Genomic DNA, 21409 nt, shown 5'->3' with positions numbered 1-21409 from the left:
TGCTGTTAAATGTTCTTAATGCAACTTCATTTCTCGTTTGAAACAACCGTAAGTTGGTCTCTTTATTATTTGGAAGCCTACATTTCCGAGGTTTGAAAAGGCAGCAATGGGGAGGGTTAGCATCCGTTTTGTAATGTCCAACGGATCTGCAGTGAGAGAAACGCAGCTGGCTTCGGGAAAGGCGAGCTGTTGTTGTTCCTAGGCTGTTGCGCGATGAAACGTTAGATAAGATAGCATCTCTCTTTGATGTAAAGTCGGAAATCTTGAGGAAAAACGAGCATCGTTGTTACTGACTGAGTATGGGTCGGGTTGGAACGGTATTTTATCCTGTTCTCGTCTCTTTCGTCTGCTTACAAGCTCTCGCAGGCCAAGGTAAGAAGCTAACGTTTTCTTTCAACAAGCGTTCTACTAGCTAACTTCAATCTGTGCTAACACTCTTACTGCTACTATTAGCCTGTTTCTGCAGTCCTAAACTGAACCAGTAAGTAAGACCTAATTTCTCTCACGTCTCACAAAATGGTAATTCAGTGTATGCGGCATGCCGTGGCTATTTCCTTTGGAAAGGTTTGATGAGAACGGATTTCTGGACAATACGGTGGATTCTTGCTAGCTTTCTTCCGTAAGGAAGTGGGAGAATTTGTTCTGAAAATAGTCAATACACGGGCCAATTCTCCTCTGTTATCAAGGTGTTTTAAGGTTTAACTTAACCATACATACTTCAGCTGGAGAGCAGTTGTGATGCGGTTGTAAAATGTTTAAGTCACAAAGCTTGTGAACATTTTAAAACGTTTTAAGATGCTACATAGTCAAGTGTTAACTGTCTAATATCATAAATATAAATCGGATAGACTCGTGTCACCAAATATGACATATTGCTGGAACAAAGTCACTTTAGTGCATGTGCCGTCTGTCTTAGGGGTTTTTCTTTATTTCCTCTTTCTACTTTTCGGTATTACACAAGACACCTTGGTTTTCTGATGTACGTCAGCAAACATATGCAGTTCTCTTTATAAGAAGAAGTCTTATTTTGCAGAGTCAATATTTAGTAAAACAGGTAGTCATCAAACCCAGTAGAAGCCAAAAATAAAACCACTCAGGAATAGTATAACTTCAATGATGTAAAATGGTCAAAATCTCGTCTCATTTCAGATCATTTCATATCTACAGATTGCCAAAATAAAAAATAACTCTAATAACCGAATAATAACAATGATTGTGAGATGTGTGAAGTCATATAATGTAGTGGAAGGTGTGAACTAACACAATAAACTAAATCAAACTATCAAGTCTAGCAGGAAGCTGGGATTTTATATCCTTGGGAGCAATGGGCCCAGGTTCTTCAGATCTGGGAGGACATGTCCATCAGCTCCCCTGACACCTCAAAGAAGACATTGGTACCTATATCTAAACCAAGCATACTCTTGGCATAAGCAGGGGCTGTCACAATTCCAGCGTCTCACTTGTATTTTCTGCTTTTCTTTGCCTCATTAATAGATTATGGAAATGACTATCAGTTGCTGCCCTATTATCAGTCACACTGCCAAAAATGGCAACGCTGTTAAAAAGTTTTTTAGCCTACATTTCAACACAATTACAGGGTGTTAACATCGATTTATGTTTTAATAGGTTCTGCTAAATTTAACAACACAGATGTCTTTCTATTAAGTTTATGTTGTAGCCCTAGAATAGTTAACCGTTACAGGTTTCTTCTCTGTGGCCAGTGTAAGCTTTTCTTGTTGAGCATAACAGTGTCAGCGTTTATCGACATATGAAGTGAAATTGGTGAGAGGGAATTGAAATCATCTCTGAAGTAGCAACTCAGGAAGCATTTATAGCATTATTATTGATTAGTTTACATTCTTGATATACCACAGAAGGAAATCACTTGTAACTGCAATTTCTAAACATTAATTTGTTTTAGAAAATCCATCCTATCTCAAGGGATTTTCTGGAAATGTATCCCTGCAAAGATGAGTTGCTTTGTGTCGAGGGATTAGAAACCATAATCAATCATTTTTCAAGGCTGAGAGTTCATGATGATCTATTCAGTCACTGAACAGGTGTTTAACCTGTATCTGTGTATGTTTGCAGTCAAACCGAGGACATGTGGGCACAACTGTGGGCTTCTGGTGTTTATGTCAAGCTGAATGTGTTTATTGTTGCCACTGTGGTTGTCACAAGTTGTAAATGTGTGTTTACACAGTGACGACTTTTGTCAGTGTGTCTGCAGCGCGCACCTGCTTTCAAACACGTTGTCATCTGCCTCATAAGGACAGTCCTTGTAACACATTGCCCACAAGAGCGCACATTGACCTGATGCGGTCATCCACATACTAGGTTTTGACCTAGTTTTGTTTTCTTGAGTGTTGAGTTTTGACCTATGAATCCTCTTGAGAACTGGAGGGCAAATTATTGACATATGGTTGTTGATGTTACGGTTCGATATAATTCGAACAAACTTGATTTTTGGGAAAAGGGACAGCCCTTTTAGCCAGTGTTGTTTTTAACTAAGACATGATTGGATCAATATCACACAAGTAAACATGAAAGATGCGGGCACATCTTAGGCCGGCCAAAGTTGCTTAACTTTGCAATAAAACTGAGATGTTTTGGTGCTTCATTGCACCAACCGCAATCAGGACCACCAGCCTTAATGTTTGTCAATGAGGAACACAAAATCCCATAATGTGTCAAGTTTCATCAGAATTTTACTAGTTGTGTCTGAGGACCTCAAGTTTGAGTTTGATGTAGTATGTGGCCCCTCACACTTGTGGCATTTAGATGACTACAAGGCATTTAGATAAGCTAGCAGGGCTTTGGTATTGTGCATGCTGGCTCACAGTCATGGCTCTTAGGGACAATGATGCTGTTACGCAATGATGCTGTTACGGCTAAAATTAGCCAAAATGTCTAGGTGGATGCTGACAAGTTCTATAGCAGAGGCCCAAAACAAACATAAAAATAAGAATCTAAAGATATCAAAGGTAGAATTTGCAAAAACAAAAAGACATTGAATTAAAAATAAAGGTATTAACATCAACATTTAACCATATATTTACATAGTAAAAGTACTTCAATGATGCAGAAGCAGAAGTAAGGGATAATCTTAACTTACTGTGCTAGCATGCTACAATTTGTGTACACAAACATTTGTGCATAATTATTGCATTGCAACCTTTTGGGACCGCTTGCTACTAACTGAATTTGTTGATGAACTTTTTTAGGAAGTGTTTTTTAAGCAGCACTCAGAAGGTTGACAGTCATTTTGTGACATGTGTTCTGCAGCCAGTGACCTCCTTTTTAAAATGTCTGATTACATCTGTTCTCTCTTCCTGCTTCTGAAAGTGGGTTTTGCCTTGTTTGCACAAACCATTCAGCCTTGTCTGCTGCTGTATTCTGTCTTCATAATGTAACACTGAACATGTTTATAGGTTAATAGTAACAAAGCAGATTGTTAAATGTTTCGGATATAATTTGTGCTTTTCCTCTGCTGGGGTTTGATCTTGTTCATAAAGTTGACTGTTCAAACGTTGTTACTGGTTTATTGAAATCAGTTTCTCAGTTTGAATTTGAATGTTTTAAGCTTTAGTTAAAAACTACAAGGAGTTTTAAAACATGTCAATTTAAATAATGTTCCAGTTTGTACATTACGTTGTGTATCATTGCAATGGGTTTGTGAATATGTCCTTGCTGCAAATCATTTAGGCGATATTTGCAAATTCTTTCACAGATGGGATATTTTGTGTAAAAGCTTTTGCATACGTGCAATGACAAGACTTACGATGACTAATATATTTTTTATTTCAAAAAAACGTCATTTAAAGTGCTTGAAAATAAGAGAGAAGTGAAATATGGGAAATAAATATTGTGTGTGTGTGTGTGTGTTTAGTGCTACCTTGTGGTCACAGCCCTCAGCGACCATACCTAACTGTTGCGGTTATCACTTCTTTAACATGGTTCCATCTGTGATTTCTCTTTCACTCTTCTCACGCCTCTGCTTGTTTTTGAGCCGCACTTGGTTTCTGTTGGTGTGTTTCATCACGTGCATGCAAGGAAATGTTCTTTCACAGTTGAAATGAAACTAAAATGTAAATTTTCATCTTTAGCTTATTGATAAGACGACTCATAAACGTATGGAGGGCGTGTTTCAGAACGCAGCCTTTCTTGAAACCTTTCTGTATTAAGCGTTGCGTGTTTTCTGAATTCGGTCTTGTTTTTCTTCCTTTAACACTTGCAGAAAATGCTATCGGTGTGATAATCTGATAACCACACTGTGCGCTAAATCTGAGCTGGTGAACTCAATTAAACCTTACACTTTGGCTGCATTTACATTGATAGAGAAACAGTCCTAGTGTCTACATGCACTGTGATGGCCTAATGAAAATAAGCATGATTTCTCACATTATAAATGTGTAAAATATGCTGGTTTGTCTTCACACAATAACTCGGTGATAAAAATGCTTAAATCATTATCTAACAGGTGAGCCTTTTTGATGATTTATAACTGATGCTTTTTGCTAAAAAAGAAAGCAAGTGAGTGATCAGTGGTGTGTGTCTGCGTCTGTTTGCAGTGGAAACAACAAAGCTATGAAGTAAGTCTTTCCTGTAACTGATGAAACGTCAGGCTTGTGTAAACACGCACTGTATGGGGGCAGTTTTCATCAGTCCTGCTAATCAAATCTTTTAGCTCTCTTATATTGCTGCAGAAGTTTTACAGAAGCTGTGAGTCACAGCACTGAAGTGAGGATCGCTTACGAAGTTTGGTTAAAAATTAACAGTTATGTTCTCCGAGGATTTGAGGAAGTAGTGCATTGCAAAGTTATTTGGGTTTTTTTCTCAGGTTCTCTGTATTTATGTCGCCTTCAGAGGACATGACAAGAACTTTCAGCTAGATTCCACTGAGAAAATTGAGTGCGGGATTAAAGCTGCGCTCTACCCTTATCTTCCAATAAAGCCCCTGGAAACCCAAATCCACAAAATCCTTCTCACTATGCAATTTAAAGTCTTATGTACATACTTGTAAGCATGTTAAAAGGTTTAGAAATGACTTTTAATCCAAACTGGGGTTATTGCCATTCTTACTTTGTTAACTTCCCTGACGCTGGGGTTAAATTGGGCGTGGTCAGTGAGGATATTTATGTCGTCATAAATTTTCTCGAACCAATCGTAAAATAATCAACCGCAGTTGCCCCACCCTCAGAGGTGCAATAACACTTCTGGGCTCGCGATCAATCCCTCTCTCTGAGTCTGCCCTAGCTCGTGTCCACACACCTTGAACATCTCTGCACATGCCTGTTGCAGTTACCTACCTAACGATCGCCTTTTTTCCCCATCATGCCTGTGTGTGCTGTCCCCGGGTGCACATCCACCATCTAAGATGACAACATGTCATTCTTTTATTTTGTAAATGCGGCGGACTTGGAGAAGCAGCAGTGTTTCCGCCACATACATTTAATGAATTGCTATTGTCAGACTATATCCTTCCAAACAACAACATTCTGATAAACTCTGTTAATAGTGACTTCCACCCACAATATAACAACTTATTGGTCTGATATTAATTTCATGGTTTTGGCCTTTCAGTGTCAAATGTGTGTGCTTTACAATTTCTCCAGTCTTAATTGTGTGTTTTTTTCCCGCAGTGGAGCCGCCGATAAATGTGACCCTGGACTGCCGAAATCTGCTTCAGAATGTTCTGAAGTGGAGTTATGACGGACACCCGCCTGGACTAAGATTCAAAGTCTTCGTCGGCTATTTAACTCGGTAAATACAAGAAGGGTTGTCTTTCTCTTCGTACACATTTGCTGTGTAAACTCTGTTTACCTGTTCAAACCCATTTTTGACATAATCTTGCTTATTAACAAATTTAACTACATATAGCCCAGATGTGTTTAATCTGAATTAAGACTTATGATTATAGTTTGTATCTTTGGCACGAGTGTGAATGTTGCGAAACAAATAGCTGTTTCTACATTTCTCATGAAGCAACCAATAGCGTTTTTTCCCCCATTTCATGCATATTAATGTTAATGTCTTTCAAACTCTACAACCCAAGGTTGAAATGCAGGCTTTCTGATATACATGTTTAGTCCTCAAGTGGGATAAGTTATTGCATCATCAGGGTTATTTCTTCCTTTTCACAACATTTTCTCTTTACTTATCTGTTTCCTCAGGCCTCCAGTCGAGCATTGGGTGGAACCACCAACTCAGCAAATTAGCTTGTCATCTCTCTGTGAACCAAGTGAAGACTACTACCTCAGTGTAACTGCTGTGGTTGGAGACAATGAGTCTGAATCAGCTCCTCCTGAGGGAATCAATTTCAGCTATTTCATGGACTCTCAAGCAAGTCAGAAATGTGAGTATTAGTGTCCACATTCACCGAGCTTACAATGAAACGTTTTTTGACATCATCCTAAATGTATGTTTTTGCATTCCATTAACGTTTAAAATAAGCTACATGAAGAAGCCAATATAGGTCTAAAAAAATGTTTAAAAAAAAATTGCCTCGTCGGTCCAAATTAGCGTTTGACAAATAGCCTCTTAGGTCAGGGCTTTAGCAAGGTTGAAGCCATCCAAGCCATTGGGAATCCACGTTCTGCAGCCACACTCGACATGGAAATTGCCCAGCTTTGCCCAGTCAGAGTAGAATTTCAGCCTGCCGAAGCCACGTAGCGCTCTCATCATCGGCACTGCATCTTGCAGAGTACCAAGAAAATGATGGGAACACTTTGCCGTTGTCCGTCTCCACCTGTCCGTCTCTTGATGTCTTAACAGTGAAGGCAAAGGCTGTATAAGTTTATATTTAAGATCTCATGGCAATACGTATTTAATAAATACAATAGTTTATTCAATACGCCATTACAAATTTTTTAATTATTTATTTTGCAAATTTTCCCACCAGACATTTTGGCCGTTGATATCTTTATCTGCCGGACAGCAGCCGGTAGATAGCGGCTCACGTGAGCCCTGCTTGGGGCATAACCAGTTTGGACGTTGAGTCATAACTAAAGCGGCCAATTAACTATTAAAAATAGAGTTCAATTGTCACGGTTACTGTGCACATTATCTTTCTAGTCTAAAATGATGCGTATTGACACAATACAGTTTTTCCAGTAATAAGTATAATTTTGACCTTTTATGATTAACACCTACCCCATAGTGTTAGAATAAAATTATAGAATAATGTAAGTTATCTCTGCTGTGTAACAGGTTTAATTTTAGTTATGCATGAATGACAGCCTAGTAATAATTAATATTATAACCTGCACATTTATAAGCATGCATGCAGGGTTCAAAATTAACAATGGGAGGAGAAATCTACAATGGCAAATGAAATAAATCAGGTCAGCTGCTTTTGGAGGATTGTTGACTCCACCTGTATGTTTTGCATGCTTTGTTATTGGTATGTTGTAATTTTAAGGGCAGGTTGAAAAATACATATGTTCTGTTATTTTTTAGCATTAGGTTAAGATAGTAAATTTTGGACCCTGGACACACGTGATTTAAATGTAAACAAAACACGCCACCACCATGACCACAACAGCATCATAGCATACTTTCCTGCTGACAGTTTCACACTATTCCAGTGATCAACAGTTTTTGGCTGCAGAAAAAGACTGCTATTTGAGGTGAACAAAGCAGGTGTAGAAATATTGAAAATGTTGCTCTATCAGACAGACTGTTTTTATTCTAAACATTATCTGTTACATTTAGATGCACTTAACTATAAAGATATGTTATTGTTGGTTTCCAGGTATTGTGGACCTTCCAGCAGTTAATGTCACCGCCCAGAAGGATGACATTGTCCAGCTTCACTTCATACATCCCTGGTGGTTTCACCACAAAAAAGGGCTTGTCAGGAAGAGAAGAAGTCATGACCCACAATTCAGTGAACAGCTACCTGAATTTAAGTACGACGTTGTGATCTTGAACCAGGTCAGACTGCACAGATTCACATCTTCTAAAGTTTGTTATAAAATTGATGAATCAGTAAACGCAGAAGAAATAAGCTCAAGACTCAGTATCAGTTTTCTCATTATTACTTTAGTGAAACAATAGTAATGTTTATAGTTGATTTAGTAGAGTCAGAAGAAGAAAATACTGCTGCAAATGTAGTATTATTTTTTATTGGTAGTAATGCATTGTGTATCCAAATTACTTGTCTGCATCACTGTGTGTTGTGTGCACAGAAAGAGCAACCCCACGGTTTCAGCTGTGTGGAGAGTGTGTGTGAGGAGACTCTTCCAGTGGACACTGCTCAGCAGACACACTGTCTGAAGATCAAGGGAGAGATGCAGGGGATGTCCGTTATTGCCACACAAGACTACTGCTCCCATCCGTTACAGAAGACACCAGCTGAGGCGAACTGTTGAGTGATTTTTTTTTTAACTTCCCTACGTCCCTGTTTGTCCTTATGGATATTTTTCTGTCTGTAAATGTATTAACTTTACATCTGGTTTGTCTAGTTTACGTCTACATCATCGTGGGCTGCGTGTTGGGCCTGATTGTGTTGGTTTTAATCCTCTTCATGGTTTACAAAAAAAAGACCACACCCTCTTCTTCTCTCCCAAAGTCTATGGTAAGTTCATCCAGCCAACTCTGGTTTTATTGGACAACTCTTATCAAAAAGGAAAATATTCAGGACATATAAGCTTAAAAAAATGTGTCCCTACTGTTGGGACACTTATCCAATGGTTTCTCTTTGTGTCTTTAAAGGACATCCAAAGTCGACTGAAGCATTTGACCTTCGGAGTGGTTCAGGAGCAGGTCAGTGTGCCAGAAGTGGAGCCTCACTCACCCACACCTCTATTGCCAACCACTGATGTGACAGAAGAGACACATGTTTCTTCCGATGACATCCGCCTGCGTATCGGGGAGTTGACAGAGGATGAAGTCGTGTGTGAAGACGAGGAGAAACAGAAGGATGAGTACAGGCAAGGCGGATGGTTGGAAGAAGACGAGACACAAAACATCGGAGAGATCCGCTCCGGTTACGAGAGACGCCCAGTTTTGGTTGAATTAGCTCCAGATGAACAGGCTGAGGGCTACCGTCACTGAAGGCGGAGCCTGTATCCCTTAAGCAGCCATATGTTAGTAGGTCAAATTTCCTTCAATCAGAAACCTAGCTCTTTTTTTTGTGCTCCTAAAATCATTTACAGTTTTAAATGTCAGAGCAGCACAACGAGCAGCCTTTTGTTAACTTAATTTTGGCAAAGCAATTTCTATTAGAGTTACACCAGCGGAATGGACTTAGAATTGTCATATTAAATAGATCAAGGTGATTGCCAAATCAAAACACACAAAAATGAGCTTATTTAGCTTCTTCTTTAACTATAAATGTATGACCGTTATGATCCATTCTGCAGCAATCACACTGTGCTGTGCTAGTGATTAAGAAAAAAACTCATTTTACAACACTTTGACTGATTGTGTCATGCGCACGTACTGAACATCTTCTTTGTTCTTATAAATCACGTTCATGCTGATCCCAGCCTTGGGTGTTGAGGTAGTTAGCATTAAATATATCGTTAGCATTTTTCTCAGCAGCAAATCAAGAAACTAACACCCAGGAAGTAGTTTCATCTCTTCTCTCAACTCCTGCAAAGTTCAGAAAAACGTTTCCTCCATCAGCTTGAGCAGAATATAAATGCCATGATTTCAACTTAATACTGCAGATTGTTACCTGTTACCTTCATCGTGTACAGACTCGCCTTTCAAGGCTTCGCTGCACTCAATGTACTAAAGGGTCTAAACTTCATTTCCTGTAATGCATAATGAAACATAGTTATTACAATATTTACATACCGTTTCATCATCTACTCTGCTCAAATGTCAAAATACTGTATTCTGTCTGGCAAAGAAAACGGAATGTCCTCTTCCTTATTTGCACTTGATCAAATGCTTTAGTCTGTCAGACGTTTGAGCGTCTTCTGTATTGTGACATTTTTCTGAGTGACATTGATTATTTGGGTTGGGAGAGGGTTACGTCACAAGACTGGTCAGATGAAGTCCTTCAGATTGAATTGAATCATTAGTGAGAATGGCTCAATGAATACAGAGTGATATGGAACCGTAGAGCATTGGTTGCATCCACTCTAATGTGCTGCTAGCTTAGGAGAAGGCCCACAAGGGACAAATGATAAAATAACATGGTATTAGTATTGTTAAAATCTTATTAAAGTATTACTTATTAGTGTTTGTGATATTAAATGAAAAAGAATAATCAAGCAATTTAAAGGAATCCTTGCTGCAGAAATGTGCTTTGTTTCAGTTTGTCTTTTTAAAAGCACTAAATGCAGCTTAAACTTCTAATTTTCTCATGAAATGAGAGCCAATCTTGCACTAGCGGATAAAGTCAGATTAAACAGACTGTTATACTTTGTATTGAGCTTTGTGTCGGCACTTTAAACTTTGACTGTTCTGTATCAGGTTGTTGTTTTTGTTAAAAAACTGAAAATATATCTTGTTTGTATTCCCAAGCTTACACTGTTGAATGTGTGAATACAGTCTGGTTGGCTGAAGTGAACAACAGGAAATTTTCGAAATGACGCTGACTGATTAAAATAAACTTTTATTTGTGCAAAAGTTTTCAATCCACCAATTCTAAGTATGAAAAGAAGAGTATTGATTCCCAGTTGGAGTGAATGCTTGGAAAACTGGCAAGCCCATTAAAGGGGGGGTATTATGCTAATTTTGCTCAGTCAGCTCTGACCCTTTAAGAAACCCCGCCCCTACAAGCCCGCTTTCTTCTGATTGGCCAGCTCTGAGAAGCCTGCTGCAGCGTGTAGAAAAACCTGTCAATCTAGAACACGCTAATTGACGTTAGCAAGCTACCGCGGACTAGTATAAACACACACATATTTTTTTGTACACACGCGAGGGAGATTTACTTCCCCCAACGCTCACGTAACACCCATAGTGGTGCTTCCCACACATAGAACAGGAAAAGTCCGTCTGATATCACGTAGTGCAGCTTTTATTGAGAGCACAGAGTAAACTGACTTCTGTGTGCATGCAGAGTCTGTGTGTCAGTCACCTGCCTGTGAACCGTAAACATGCACGCGATGCTCCTGCCGTCACAGATGTGCCTGCGGGATGCTTGAGTCAAACGGCAGTTGCGTGAGGTGGCAACAAGTGTGTGTATTCCTGTTATCAACTGCAGCTCGTCCCGGTGCACGTTAGCGCTGCGGCTACATAAACAGACCGTTCACAGAGCGGATGTGCCGCGGTTTTCTTTTAACGGCTACAGGAAGTAGGAGACGGTAAGTTTTTGTTTCAAAAAGTTACTCTCACGGGCTGATCACGCTAACTAAACATACATTTTAACAGCGTCAGTAATGGTTGGTACAGCTTATAAGTAACGCAACTGTAGCTATAACTACTTATTCATGTGGGTGTCAGATTTGCTGAACCAAGACTTTATAATAGTTCTACAATTGACTGAACGCACATTCAGTAATAAAAACCCTTACATAAGGAGAAACTGAATTTTACGTTAAAATAGTACTGAAAATTATTTCAGGGCTAGTGGTTTTAATGGCAGGGCCAGTGAATTTGGAAAGTTACTGGCCCAGAGTGCCATTGGAAAATTGTGCTCATTGTCAACCCCTGCATGTCTTAAAATGTGAAACCGCATAATAGCCCTTCTTTAACCTCAAACACTTAACATGTTACCTAGCTGTACATAATCCTTAACAAGTGTCTTTCTGCTATTCCCTGTTGTCAGCCACGTCCTTTATTAGCGGTGCCATTATTTCTTTCTTTACCATTACACTGTCTCAAATAAGATGTGAATTCCTACCTTTTTTCTCCTTGTATCCTGTTCAAATAAATGGCGTGGTTAATGGTGCAATGTCGTGTGACCTAAATCTTTATTCAAAATGTAATCATCAAATTACTGTATGTGAAATGTTAGCCATTAAAAGAAGGGAAGTTGTTATAAAGATGTAGTTCAGCAGACTAATTCTCGCTTAGAGGCTGAGCAATCCATGTTCCTTCCTCTGAAACCAACCACCCTTGTGACAAGGGAAGCCTCTTTTGTGTTTGTGTGTACACAGATGTCTGTTACGCTTCCTTCCTCTTTGCTGTGAGTGTGTGTGTGTGGGAGTTGGGAGCAACCTCTTGTTTCCAGTAAGAGTTGATAACAAACCTCCATTTTTACTTCCTATGAGGTATACTGAAATCAATCTTGTAATGTGGTTTGCAGGTGAAAGAGCTGAAGGTTCCTGGTAATCTGCTGCTGTGGCTCCTGACCTTTTTTTGTGTCTGATAACAGCCCTGTTAGATAAACTAACTTTATCAACAACACTTTGCACAGTCATATTAGATTGTATAAAGCTGAATACTGCAAAATGCATGTTTGTTATTCTGTAGATAAACTAATTGTTAGGTTGGTTGGATTAGGTTTGCATAAATGCTGCTGCTTCCTAGAGAGACAGAAACTGAACACACGAACAGCTCATTTATTACAGATTTTAACCAATAAACTATTTCATCCATTGATCCTCTCATTTTAGCTTTATCTTTAACACTTAATGTATTTTATCCACTACTTTTAGCTAGCTAATTTAACTTAATTTATCTGCAACTTAAAGCTAATCCAGTATATTATTTTTTGCAACAATTCCATTTATCCATTCGTTATTTAATCATTATTTTATATTTTAAATGTTTTTTTTCTCTTTGCTAATTTATCTATTTTAACAATTCAACCACTTTTTTTAGCAAACAGTTTCAATAGTTATCAACTTTTGCACAATTAATCCATTGCCCTTAGCTTTTTATACCGATAATAAATCCAATTACTTTCTCAAAGTTATTACTTTTGAACATTATTTTTAATACAGCTGTTTGTGTAATTTCTTTAACCTATTAAATCCATTTATTAACTTATTTTAGCTTTTTAACCCTTTATAAACTAGTTTATCAGTTACCCTTGTATAACAATTTCATCAATTTTATCTGCTTCTTAGTTTACTATTTTATCAATGTATACAATACGAGCGTTTCCAAACATTTGACTTTTAGGATTTCAGCGTTAATCCTTTACTTTTAGCTTCTTGTTTGAACTGTTAGCTGTAACTTAAAGCTATTTAAACCATGTATCCGTTACCTTTCCCCATCAATCCATTACTATAACGATTACTGTGGTCCACTTTGTAGAGAACAGATTTAAAGGTTTTATATATATATTTTTAGTTATTTCATTCATTAATCTTACTTATGTTTGTAATGTTTAGCTTACTATTGAACCATTCATCCACCATTTGTTCATTACTTTTAGCTTTATATTTCAACAATGTATCCACTTTTAGGTTCTTAATTTAACTTAACATTATTTTAGGTAACAATTTCAACCATTTATCTATATTTTTTTCACTAGCTATTTGAACAATGTATTCACTCATTTTGAGCTTTTACCCATAATCTATTAAAGTTAGTTCATCCATTTCCCTTGAGTTCCACTTCCAGCTATTATTTTAATCTTTTTATCCATTACTTTTAATCTGCTCCCAATTAATTTATGAAAAAGATGAATTTTGTATTCTTTATTCTTGGAGTCAGTAATCTTAACAGTGTGGTGTAGATCATTTGAGTGACAACCATAGTTATATGGGTTCTGCAGTACAAGGATGTACAGGTTTAACTGACACTGCATAGAAGTGTTTCAAACACACACTGAACATGACGGACAAGTATTCAAAATAAGGTTGAAAACATTTATTAAAAACAACTGCATACTTGATAAACTGCAGTCAAACTGTAATGATGTGAAATATTAACTTTGCACAGTAAATTTAGATAAATAATCTGCACTAAAAATAGAATCTCAGCAGCTTCTGTATATATTTTTATAAATCCTTTAATGACATAATAAAATAATTGACGGAGTAGAATCATGAAGTGCGGGCAATAAGTAGATAAGATGTCACCTGTCACCTTTTTGACACACACACACACACACACACACACAATAATGGCTTGTTGCACTGTCATGGTGATTCAGTGGGTCACACATTTTACAGTTAACTGAAGAGGTTTCCATCACTTGTTCCTGTAATAAATGAGTTGTGGTAATGTTTCTGACCTTCAGAGAACAAAGGGCTGCTAAGTCCTCACACAACTTATCGAACTTCATTTGAAGAAGGGTTATTTGGGAATTACGAGTTACTGACGGCTGAAGCCTATGGCCCCGGTTCATCAAAACATCTGCTGTGAAGAAGGCTTATTAAAGTATAACATTATTTCCTGCTTATACAATATTCTAGCTGGGGTCTCTAAAAAGTCTGCTTTGTTTTGAGAGAAACAAAAACAAGAAATGCTCATGAAACAAATCAGTCAAATGAAAAGTATGAACAAGTCTATTTTGCTATTTGGTTTGTTTTTACTTTTTGGTCTTTGAATCAAAAACTCTGGCGGTTACTTACATTTTAATTTGCACAACACAGACGGAAATGCGTGCATGATAACTAAATGGAACAACTTTTAGTCCTATGTACAGTATTCAAGGCCCTTTAGATCTGGGATTTAACTCCATATTTAATTGACCAGAATGGACTGATGAACAAAAGGATGCTCCAGGCTGACCTTATTAAAACCTGGGACCCTGTATCTCCGTTTGATGGTAATAGTTCATACTTGTATCTTTTTCAATGATCAACAAGAAAGGACGTGGTTTGTGGTATACGTGGTGGAGGGGTGAACGCATTTTAAAGCTTTCAAGTGAGAAAGCTTAAGAACCACTTTGTTGAGCAATTAATAATCATACTTTTTTTCCTTAGATTTCTAAAACATTTCCATCAAATAAAACCTGTGACGTGTAAAGGAAACTGAAGGTGACTGTTCAGTCTGTGACTGCATCATTACGTCAAATGTCTGAGGTATAACACCGATCAGGCTGGAACATTTGTAAAATACTACGTCACATGTAAATTGCACAAAGGTGTACTTCTGTGTGGAGCCATCCCCGGTGTGTTCTTAATACCATAAAAGGTTAAAGCATCATGCATAAGAAGGAAGTTGGTCTATGTTAAATGTTAGGTTCATGTTGCCAGCAGCGTCAGTCAAGTGTGGCTCGTTGTCTGTTGGCCTGTCTGTCATCTATCAACAGCTTCACCGCCATGAACCGTCTACTGCTCGGAGCCGTGTTGCTGGGGAATCTGGGCGACTGTGTCACAGAACAAGGTATATAGTATTTATTTTTTACAACGTGGATTATTGTTGTTATTTTATGTTTGAATTGATTTCAATTGAAATGATTTATTTCTGTCAGGTATCAGCTTGAATCACCAAATTCTCCCTCAGGTTGATGTTTGTAACATGAAGCTGAGACGAGTGGACTCTAACTTAAAGCTAATGGTTCACACAAAAAACAAATCACTTACAGAACTTATTAATACTAGATAATACACACTCGTGACCTTATGAGCATCTTGTGTTTTTAACTTATGCTTGATGTCATGTGTTTAATTCAGGATAAAATGCAACAAAACAGTGAATCTGAAATAGCGTTACATATTGTGGTATAGAAATACAAACAGGCGATGAACAAAGTTTAAATTTGACTTACTTTAGGCCTGACCCAGGAGATAATAAGGAATCCTTTTAGAAAAATCTAAACACAATACATCAAATAACTGTTACTGTCGGGCAGAACAGTAACTTACTTAACTGTTGTTTGTTAAGCTTTGGTTTTAAACCTTAAGATAATGGATGGATAAGATAAAGAAGGTTCAGGAAATCCCTTAAGTCCCACCGTACACTGAATTTTATTATCATTTCAGAGCCCATATATCATCTATTTGAATGGCAATCAAATGTGATTGAATATTACTTGTTCTGTTGTTGTTATTATGAAGCTGCTATAAGTAATCATAGCATAAATCCTGAGCTGTCTTTTTGTATTTTCAAATGGGTTTCACTCAAATTTTATTGTGCTTTCCTAAAGAGTTTTGGTGTAATAATTATCAGAACCTACCTGTCAGAGCATGCAACACAACTGCTGCTACCGGCTCTCGTAATATCACGCATTGACTACTGCAACTCCCTCCTAGCAGGCCTTCCTGCATGCACATTCAAACCTCTGCAGACGTTCCAGAACGCAGCAGCGCGACTGGTCTTCAATCAACCCAAAACAGCACGTCACTCCACTGGAGTTGCCGCCTGTCACTCCACTGGAGTTGCCGCCTGTATTCGAATTCAAAACCCTGTTGCTCGCTTACAAAACAGCAACAAAAACAGCTCCTATCTGAACGCCCTCATCCAGGTCTACACTCCCTCACGCCCACTACGCTCTGCCAATGAAAGGCACCTGGTACTCCCATCACAACAGGGCCCTAAGTCTCTAAGACTCTTCTCCTCTGTAGTCCCCAGGTGGTGGAACGAGCTATCAAACTCCATTCGGTCCGCAGAACTAACTCTCAGATGTACGTCGCTTTGGACAAAAGCGGATGCTAAATTAAACTGTAACATTGTCACATTGTAATTACCACCATCAATCACTTCTTGTTTTAAGAATTTTATTGACACTCTTTTCTACTGATAATCCAAAACGTAATGAATGACTTCCTCAGTTCCAGTGCTGCTCGCGCCACCCACCCAGGTGAAGTTTGACTCTATGGACTTTAAAAACATCCTGCGCTGGATTCCACCCAACAACACAGCCTCACTGAAGTACTACATCCAGTGGAAGATGTGAGACATTACACACACACACACACACACACACACTAAAGGCAGGTAGAAAAACTATTTATTCCAACCTCATTTTTGTTTTAGTTGAGTCATTGTGTGGTATTAATGCTTACACGAAAAATAAATGATCACCTGTTCATTTCTGTGTCCGTCTCTGTCTTTACTCCTCAGTTATGGAGAGCCCCAGTGGTTAGATGTGCAGAACTGTCAGGGGATCCAGAAGCGGCATTGTGACCTAAGCAGCGTGACCTCTGACCCCAGTGAGTGGTACTATGCCAGAGTGCACGCTTCCTCGCTGCCCTCCAACAAATCAGCCTGGGCCCTCTCCCCGAGATTCAGCCCGCGTTGGGACAGTAAGTGTTCTAACACATTCTTATCATTATCAAGTGATGCAATAACACAATAAGAAAAATAGACACAAAGAAAAAGAAAACAGTTCTTTGTTCAGAGAGCTGGGAAAGTATGTAATGTTTGAAGGAAAGCTTTCAGTACAAAGTTAACCTAAAGCTTCAAAATTTACACTAAATCCACTTTTTAAAAGTTAGAAAATGTTTAATTTGTCTCAATGTGGATTTTGTGCTTTGTCACTGTGCAAAGAAAAGAGAAAATAAACACGATCCTCTCGCCTGCAGCCAAAATCAGCCCTCCGTCTCTGAGGCTGAATGTCACAGAGCAAGGGATTGTGGTCCGTGTGAGGCCCCAAAAACTGCTCACCAAGATGATGCACAGCAGCTTGCACTACAAGGTCTACGTTACACACACCAGTGGAGAGGAGGTATACATGCACATTATTCTTATTGTTATTATTAGGTTGCTATTTTTTAAAAATTATATTAGACAATTTGATTGTATATTTTAAAACTCTGACATATGCAGATGATACGCTTTTATACACTATCTGGAAAATCATATGATTGTTTTTATAATTTATTTTATACCTTTGTGTTTCTTAAATGTCTTATTTGTTCTGCATTTCTATGTAAATGTTTATGCACACATGTAGAACAAGTAACAGACACAAAACTTTGCATTTTTAATTTACAAATTACATGTATAGTATGCACTCTGCACTTACAATAAAACAAATTGTAGCATAGCCTAGAGGGTCTTTATCCAGTGCACAGCAGGTAGGCTAAACATAAGTGATGGATATTTAAGGCTTAACAGCGGTAGTCCGCAAATCAGTGGAAAAGTAATATTTGCTACATCCACTTTCATTTCTACTTCCCCTATAGTTTGTATCAAATTACATAGAAAGCCGTGGTAAATTATAAACCTTTTAAACAAAGGTTAGTTTAATGAAATGCAGATTTTGCCAGATATTCAACTGTTAGAAAAAGTGGAAAACGGCCTTGGTGAGTTAATGTCTTCAAATGTCTGCATTGATGAACAGTAGTACAAAACCAAAACTGATTCTTTTTATGGTATAAAACAGAGAAAAGCTGCAAATCCTCCCATTGGTGGAAACTGGAATCAAAAACTGATTGTTGGTTTTGCTTAATAAATGACTAAAGCATTAAACCGGAATCATCAGAAATGTTTATGATACATTTTCTATCCATCAATTAGCATGAAAACGGCTAAAGGTATTACTGTCAGTGTAACACATAGGCTCATGGAGCCGGGAACAAATGAAATTTAACATTTCTACAAAACTTCTACAATTACTAATATGAAATACAAGAAGAGCGGAAGAAGAAGTACAACAATAACTAAAAAAACACGAGGGCAACTTACACATTATTTCATTTCTGCTTTAAGGCACACTTTCCTGCCACACTGCACAGAAGCTTAAGTAAAAATATGCATCATAGTCCAACCAAAGCATCCCCCTGATCTGTCTCCTGTCTTACTCTCTGTTCTTCAGGAGGTGCATGAGATGGAGTGCTGCAAGCTGTTTCTGAGAGAGCTCAAACACAAAGCAAAATATTGCTTCCAAGCACAGACCACCATCCCCCGCTGGGCCAAGAGTAGCGTTCGTAGCTCTGTGAAATGTGTCACTGCGCTCTGATCACACAGGTATGAACACACAAAGTCTTGTCCAGTGGTGGATAAAGAGCTCAGACCCTTGAGAAAAGCTTTCATTTCATTACCGTGGTTATACAAAAGTAAAGAAGTATCATCCACAAAATGTACTTCATGTATCAGATATAAAATTACTCATTACGCATTAAATATACAGCAATGCATCATATTCCATAAGATCATTGTATGTTTGCAGCATTGCTGTCCTTTGAGAACCACGTATCAATATCATAAGTCAACTTTTCATTCATTCGTTTTTTTAGCTTAAGAAGTGGAACCCATAATATTAATAATGACAACTTAATTTATATTACACTGTTTTAAAAGCATAGTTGCACAGTGCTATTAAATGGTTAATTTAAAATATAAATGTATTAACAATAAAACTTTTTTCAACACATCTTAATATAAAGGGCTTTCATATCACACCAGGAAAATGTTCTAATTCCACATTTTTCCACATAGTTTACATGTGATACAATGTGACCACATCTCTTTGCACATGTGAAAATCAGGTAGTTTTGGGGTTTTAAAAAATCACATTCAAAATCACCAAGTATGGAGATAAATGTCTTTCACTGGAGTTAAAACTAGTAGTAGTGTTTTGTTAAACCACTTCAGTGCAGATCACTTCTTTACCTGTGAGAATATGTTACACGTTCTGCTTTGTGCGACTGCGTCCTCACAGACCAGCTGGACAGTATCGTTAGCCAGTGAAAGGTAACCTCTCTGCTGTAACAAAAGATTATCCAATGAGAAGTCACGTATCGGCTGTCGCAGAACAATCGCCTGAGGCAGCGAGACAGAAAGAGGGAGGGAAAATGAAACTCCTGGAGGAGAAATGTTAGCAGGAGATTTTCTCCACAATGACTATAATTACCTCAGCTCACCCCACCCTGTTTACTATTTTTAGATGTGCGACGGAGTATAGAACAGTGATAATGTAACTCTGGAGAGCTATTCCTTTGTGCTGTTCATTAATATGTTCTCCTTTGTCTTTTCTTCTCTCTGCTTCAGACAAACTACAAACCTGACGCATTGAAGGACTGGACTTCCATCAGTTTAGCTTTAATTTTCACCGCTACCTCGACGGCTGCAGCCAAAAACGTCAGTGCCCAAAAAAGTGATGCACTTTATTATTTAACACTAACTTATATCTAATAACTAGTTCAGCTGCCAAATGTATTTGTTGAGTGTGTTACAGTACAAATAAAGCCACACAGGTTAATTCTGTCTCATTGTTTTAAGTTTACATTTCTGTGTTGCCTATTGACTGTCTGGCCATTTAACTGTCTTTGTCCAGTCTTTAAGGCTACTGTTACAAGCTTACACAGGTTTATAGAAATGCTAGTTCTGGGGTTGCCTTGGCTCGTGTGTGATCTATTACTGTACTCTTACATCACTCACGCAAAGTCTTGTGCTGAAAAGGTGCGGATTGCATTGGTTCAGGGGCTCACTGAACCTCCTAGTGGTCACAGCCAAAACTTAACATAGTGATATATATATTTTCTATATTTTTTCAGTCGGTCCTGGTCCCTGAACCAGCACAGAGTAGGCCTATAATTGGGCCTACAGGGCTAATCTCTGGGAAAAATGCTAATAGCTAGGATCTGTATAGGCAGCTTGCTGCACTAGCTGTGTTTAAGTTCAAATTTAGCCAAGCTTTAACATAAAGTATTACTAGTAGTGATTAATACATTACCAAAATAAAAGCTGTTGCACAACAGAGATACACTAATTTAAGTTACAAACATCATACTTTTTTAAAACATAAATAACACACCATGTTGCAATACAGTTATCTCTATTTATTGATATGATAATGTAGGAGCTATTTCTTCAGTGGATTATTGTTCATTATTATTGTATTAAGTTTTTCTTTGTAAACACAAGGGGGTGCTAAACAGCTGACCAATGACTGACAGGATTCAGATGTTTAGCAGGTGGGTTACACCAGGAAGGGGACAAGGGTTTTTTCATGAGGACAATGGGCCTCATTCACTAATATCTGCGCAGAAATGTTCTTACTCTCCGCAAAAAATAAGTACTTGCGCAAAATCACCGTCGGATTTATGACACATGCGCACCGGCCAATTTTGTTCTCACCACCGTGCGTATGTTAGTAAATCAGAACCATTCTAAATTGACAGGTGCATGTCTGCGATCTGCAATCAGCATACTGCCACGCCTCTATTTCTCTATATAAGGACATCTGTTTGGTGCCGCATGAAGAGAGCGGTGTTACGGAGAAGCTGAAAGAACGTGAAAGATGGCCTCAAAAGGAAAAAAGAAAAATTTCACATCAGCAGAAATAGAAACAATTGTAACAAAAGTGTTACATTTCAATATGAACATTTTCATATGGTCTACTCTATTGTACACTTAATAAACTAACTCAACTGCTATAATTGAAGATTTAATTATATGACAATAAATTATGAGGATGACACGGCATTTACGTTTGGTCCACACATTAGTAAATTCAATTATTGTTGTCTATTAAAGCCTTTTTTTCAATAAATGAAGTTTTAATATAGTATGCATTTAGTTAAAGGGTGTGTGTTAACATTTCCTAGGACATTTCTTTCATCATTTGTGCGTACGCATGGTCTGAGGGAGTTCTAAATTTGTTCGCAGAGTACAAAGAAATTTAGGTAAGAACAAATTGATGAATCCCAGATTTGTGCGTCAA

At 38.0% G+C, this 21409-nt stretch overlaps 2 protein-coding genes across 3 annotated transcripts; both read left to right on the top strand.

The window, feature by feature from the left end:
- Window positions 1-147: 147 nt before the first annotated feature.
- On the top strand, window positions 148-11942 carry gdf10b (growth differentiation factor 10b). Its single transcript, XM_069658704.1, has 7 exons — window positions 148-372; window positions 5643-5763; window positions 6174-6355; window positions 7754-7935; window positions 8190-8367; window positions 8466-8578; window positions 8716-11942. Exons 1-7 carry the CDS (start codon window positions 300-302, stop codon window positions 9055-9057), a joined length of 1191 nt encoding a protein of 396 aa, XP_069514805.1. The 5' UTR covers window positions 148-299; the 3' UTR covers window positions 9058-11942.
- A 3132-nt stretch (window positions 11943-15074) lies between these two features.
- Window positions 15075-19927, top strand: il22ra2 (interleukin 22 receptor, alpha 2). Of its 2 annotated transcripts, XM_069659157.1 has the most exons (6): window positions 15075-15183; window positions 16572-16692; window positions 16864-17045; window positions 17325-17467; window positions 18560-18711; window positions 19735-19808. In XM_069659157.1, exons 1-5 carry the CDS (start codon window positions 15120-15122, stop codon window positions 18701-18703), a joined length of 654 nt encoding a protein of 217 aa, XP_069515258.1. In that variant the 5' UTR covers window positions 15075-15119; the 3' UTR covers window positions 18704-18711; window positions 19735-19808. The 2 variants fall into 2 exon arrangements, with proteins under 2 accessions (XP_069515258.1, XP_069515260.1); XM_069659159.1 differs by lacking the exon at window positions 18560-18711 and having other exon boundaries at window positions 19735-19927.
- Window positions 19928-21409: the final 1482 nt, after the last annotated feature.

This window comes from Semicossyphus pulcher, unplaced genomic scaffold, assembly GCF_022749685.1.
Source record: "Semicossyphus pulcher isolate SPU_LCO1_2020_fin unplaced genomic scaffold, fSemPul1.0.p SCAF_12, whole genome shotgun sequence".
In the NCBI taxonomy this organism is placed as follows: domain Eukaryota; kingdom Metazoa; phylum Chordata; class Actinopteri; order Labriformes; family Labridae; genus Semicossyphus; species Semicossyphus pulcher.
The sequence above is the reverse complement of the archived record's forward strand: the minus strand, read 5'-3'. Positions and strand labels throughout refer to the sequence as shown.

Excerpts from the sequence above, each read along its gene's own strand:
- gdf10b (XM_069658704.1), top strand. The coding sequence starts at position 300 with ATGGGTCGGGTTGGAACGGTATTTTATCCTGTTCTCGTCTCTTTCGTC. Across the intron at positions 6,356-7,753 it reads CTCTCAAGCAAGTCAGAAAT|GTATTGTGGACCTTCCAGCA; the intron begins GTGAGTATTAGT and ends GTTGGTTTCCAG. Across the intron at positions 8,579-8,715 it reads CTTCTCTCCCAAAGTCTATG|GACATCCAAAGTCGACTGAA; the intron begins GTAAGTTCATCC and ends GTGTCTTTAAAG.
- il22ra2 (XM_069659159.1), top strand. The coding sequence starts at position 15,120 with ATGAACCGTCTACTGCTCGGAGCCGTGTTGCTGGGGAATCTGGGCGAC. Across the intron at positions 15,184-16,571 it reads CGACTGTGTCACAGAACAAG|TTCCAGTGCTGCTCGCGCCA; the intron begins GTATATAGTATT and ends TGACTTCCTCAG. Across the intron at positions 17,468-19,734 it reads CACACACCAGTGGAGAGGAG|ACAAACTACAAACCTGACGC; the intron begins GTATACATGCAC and ends TCTCTGCTTCAG.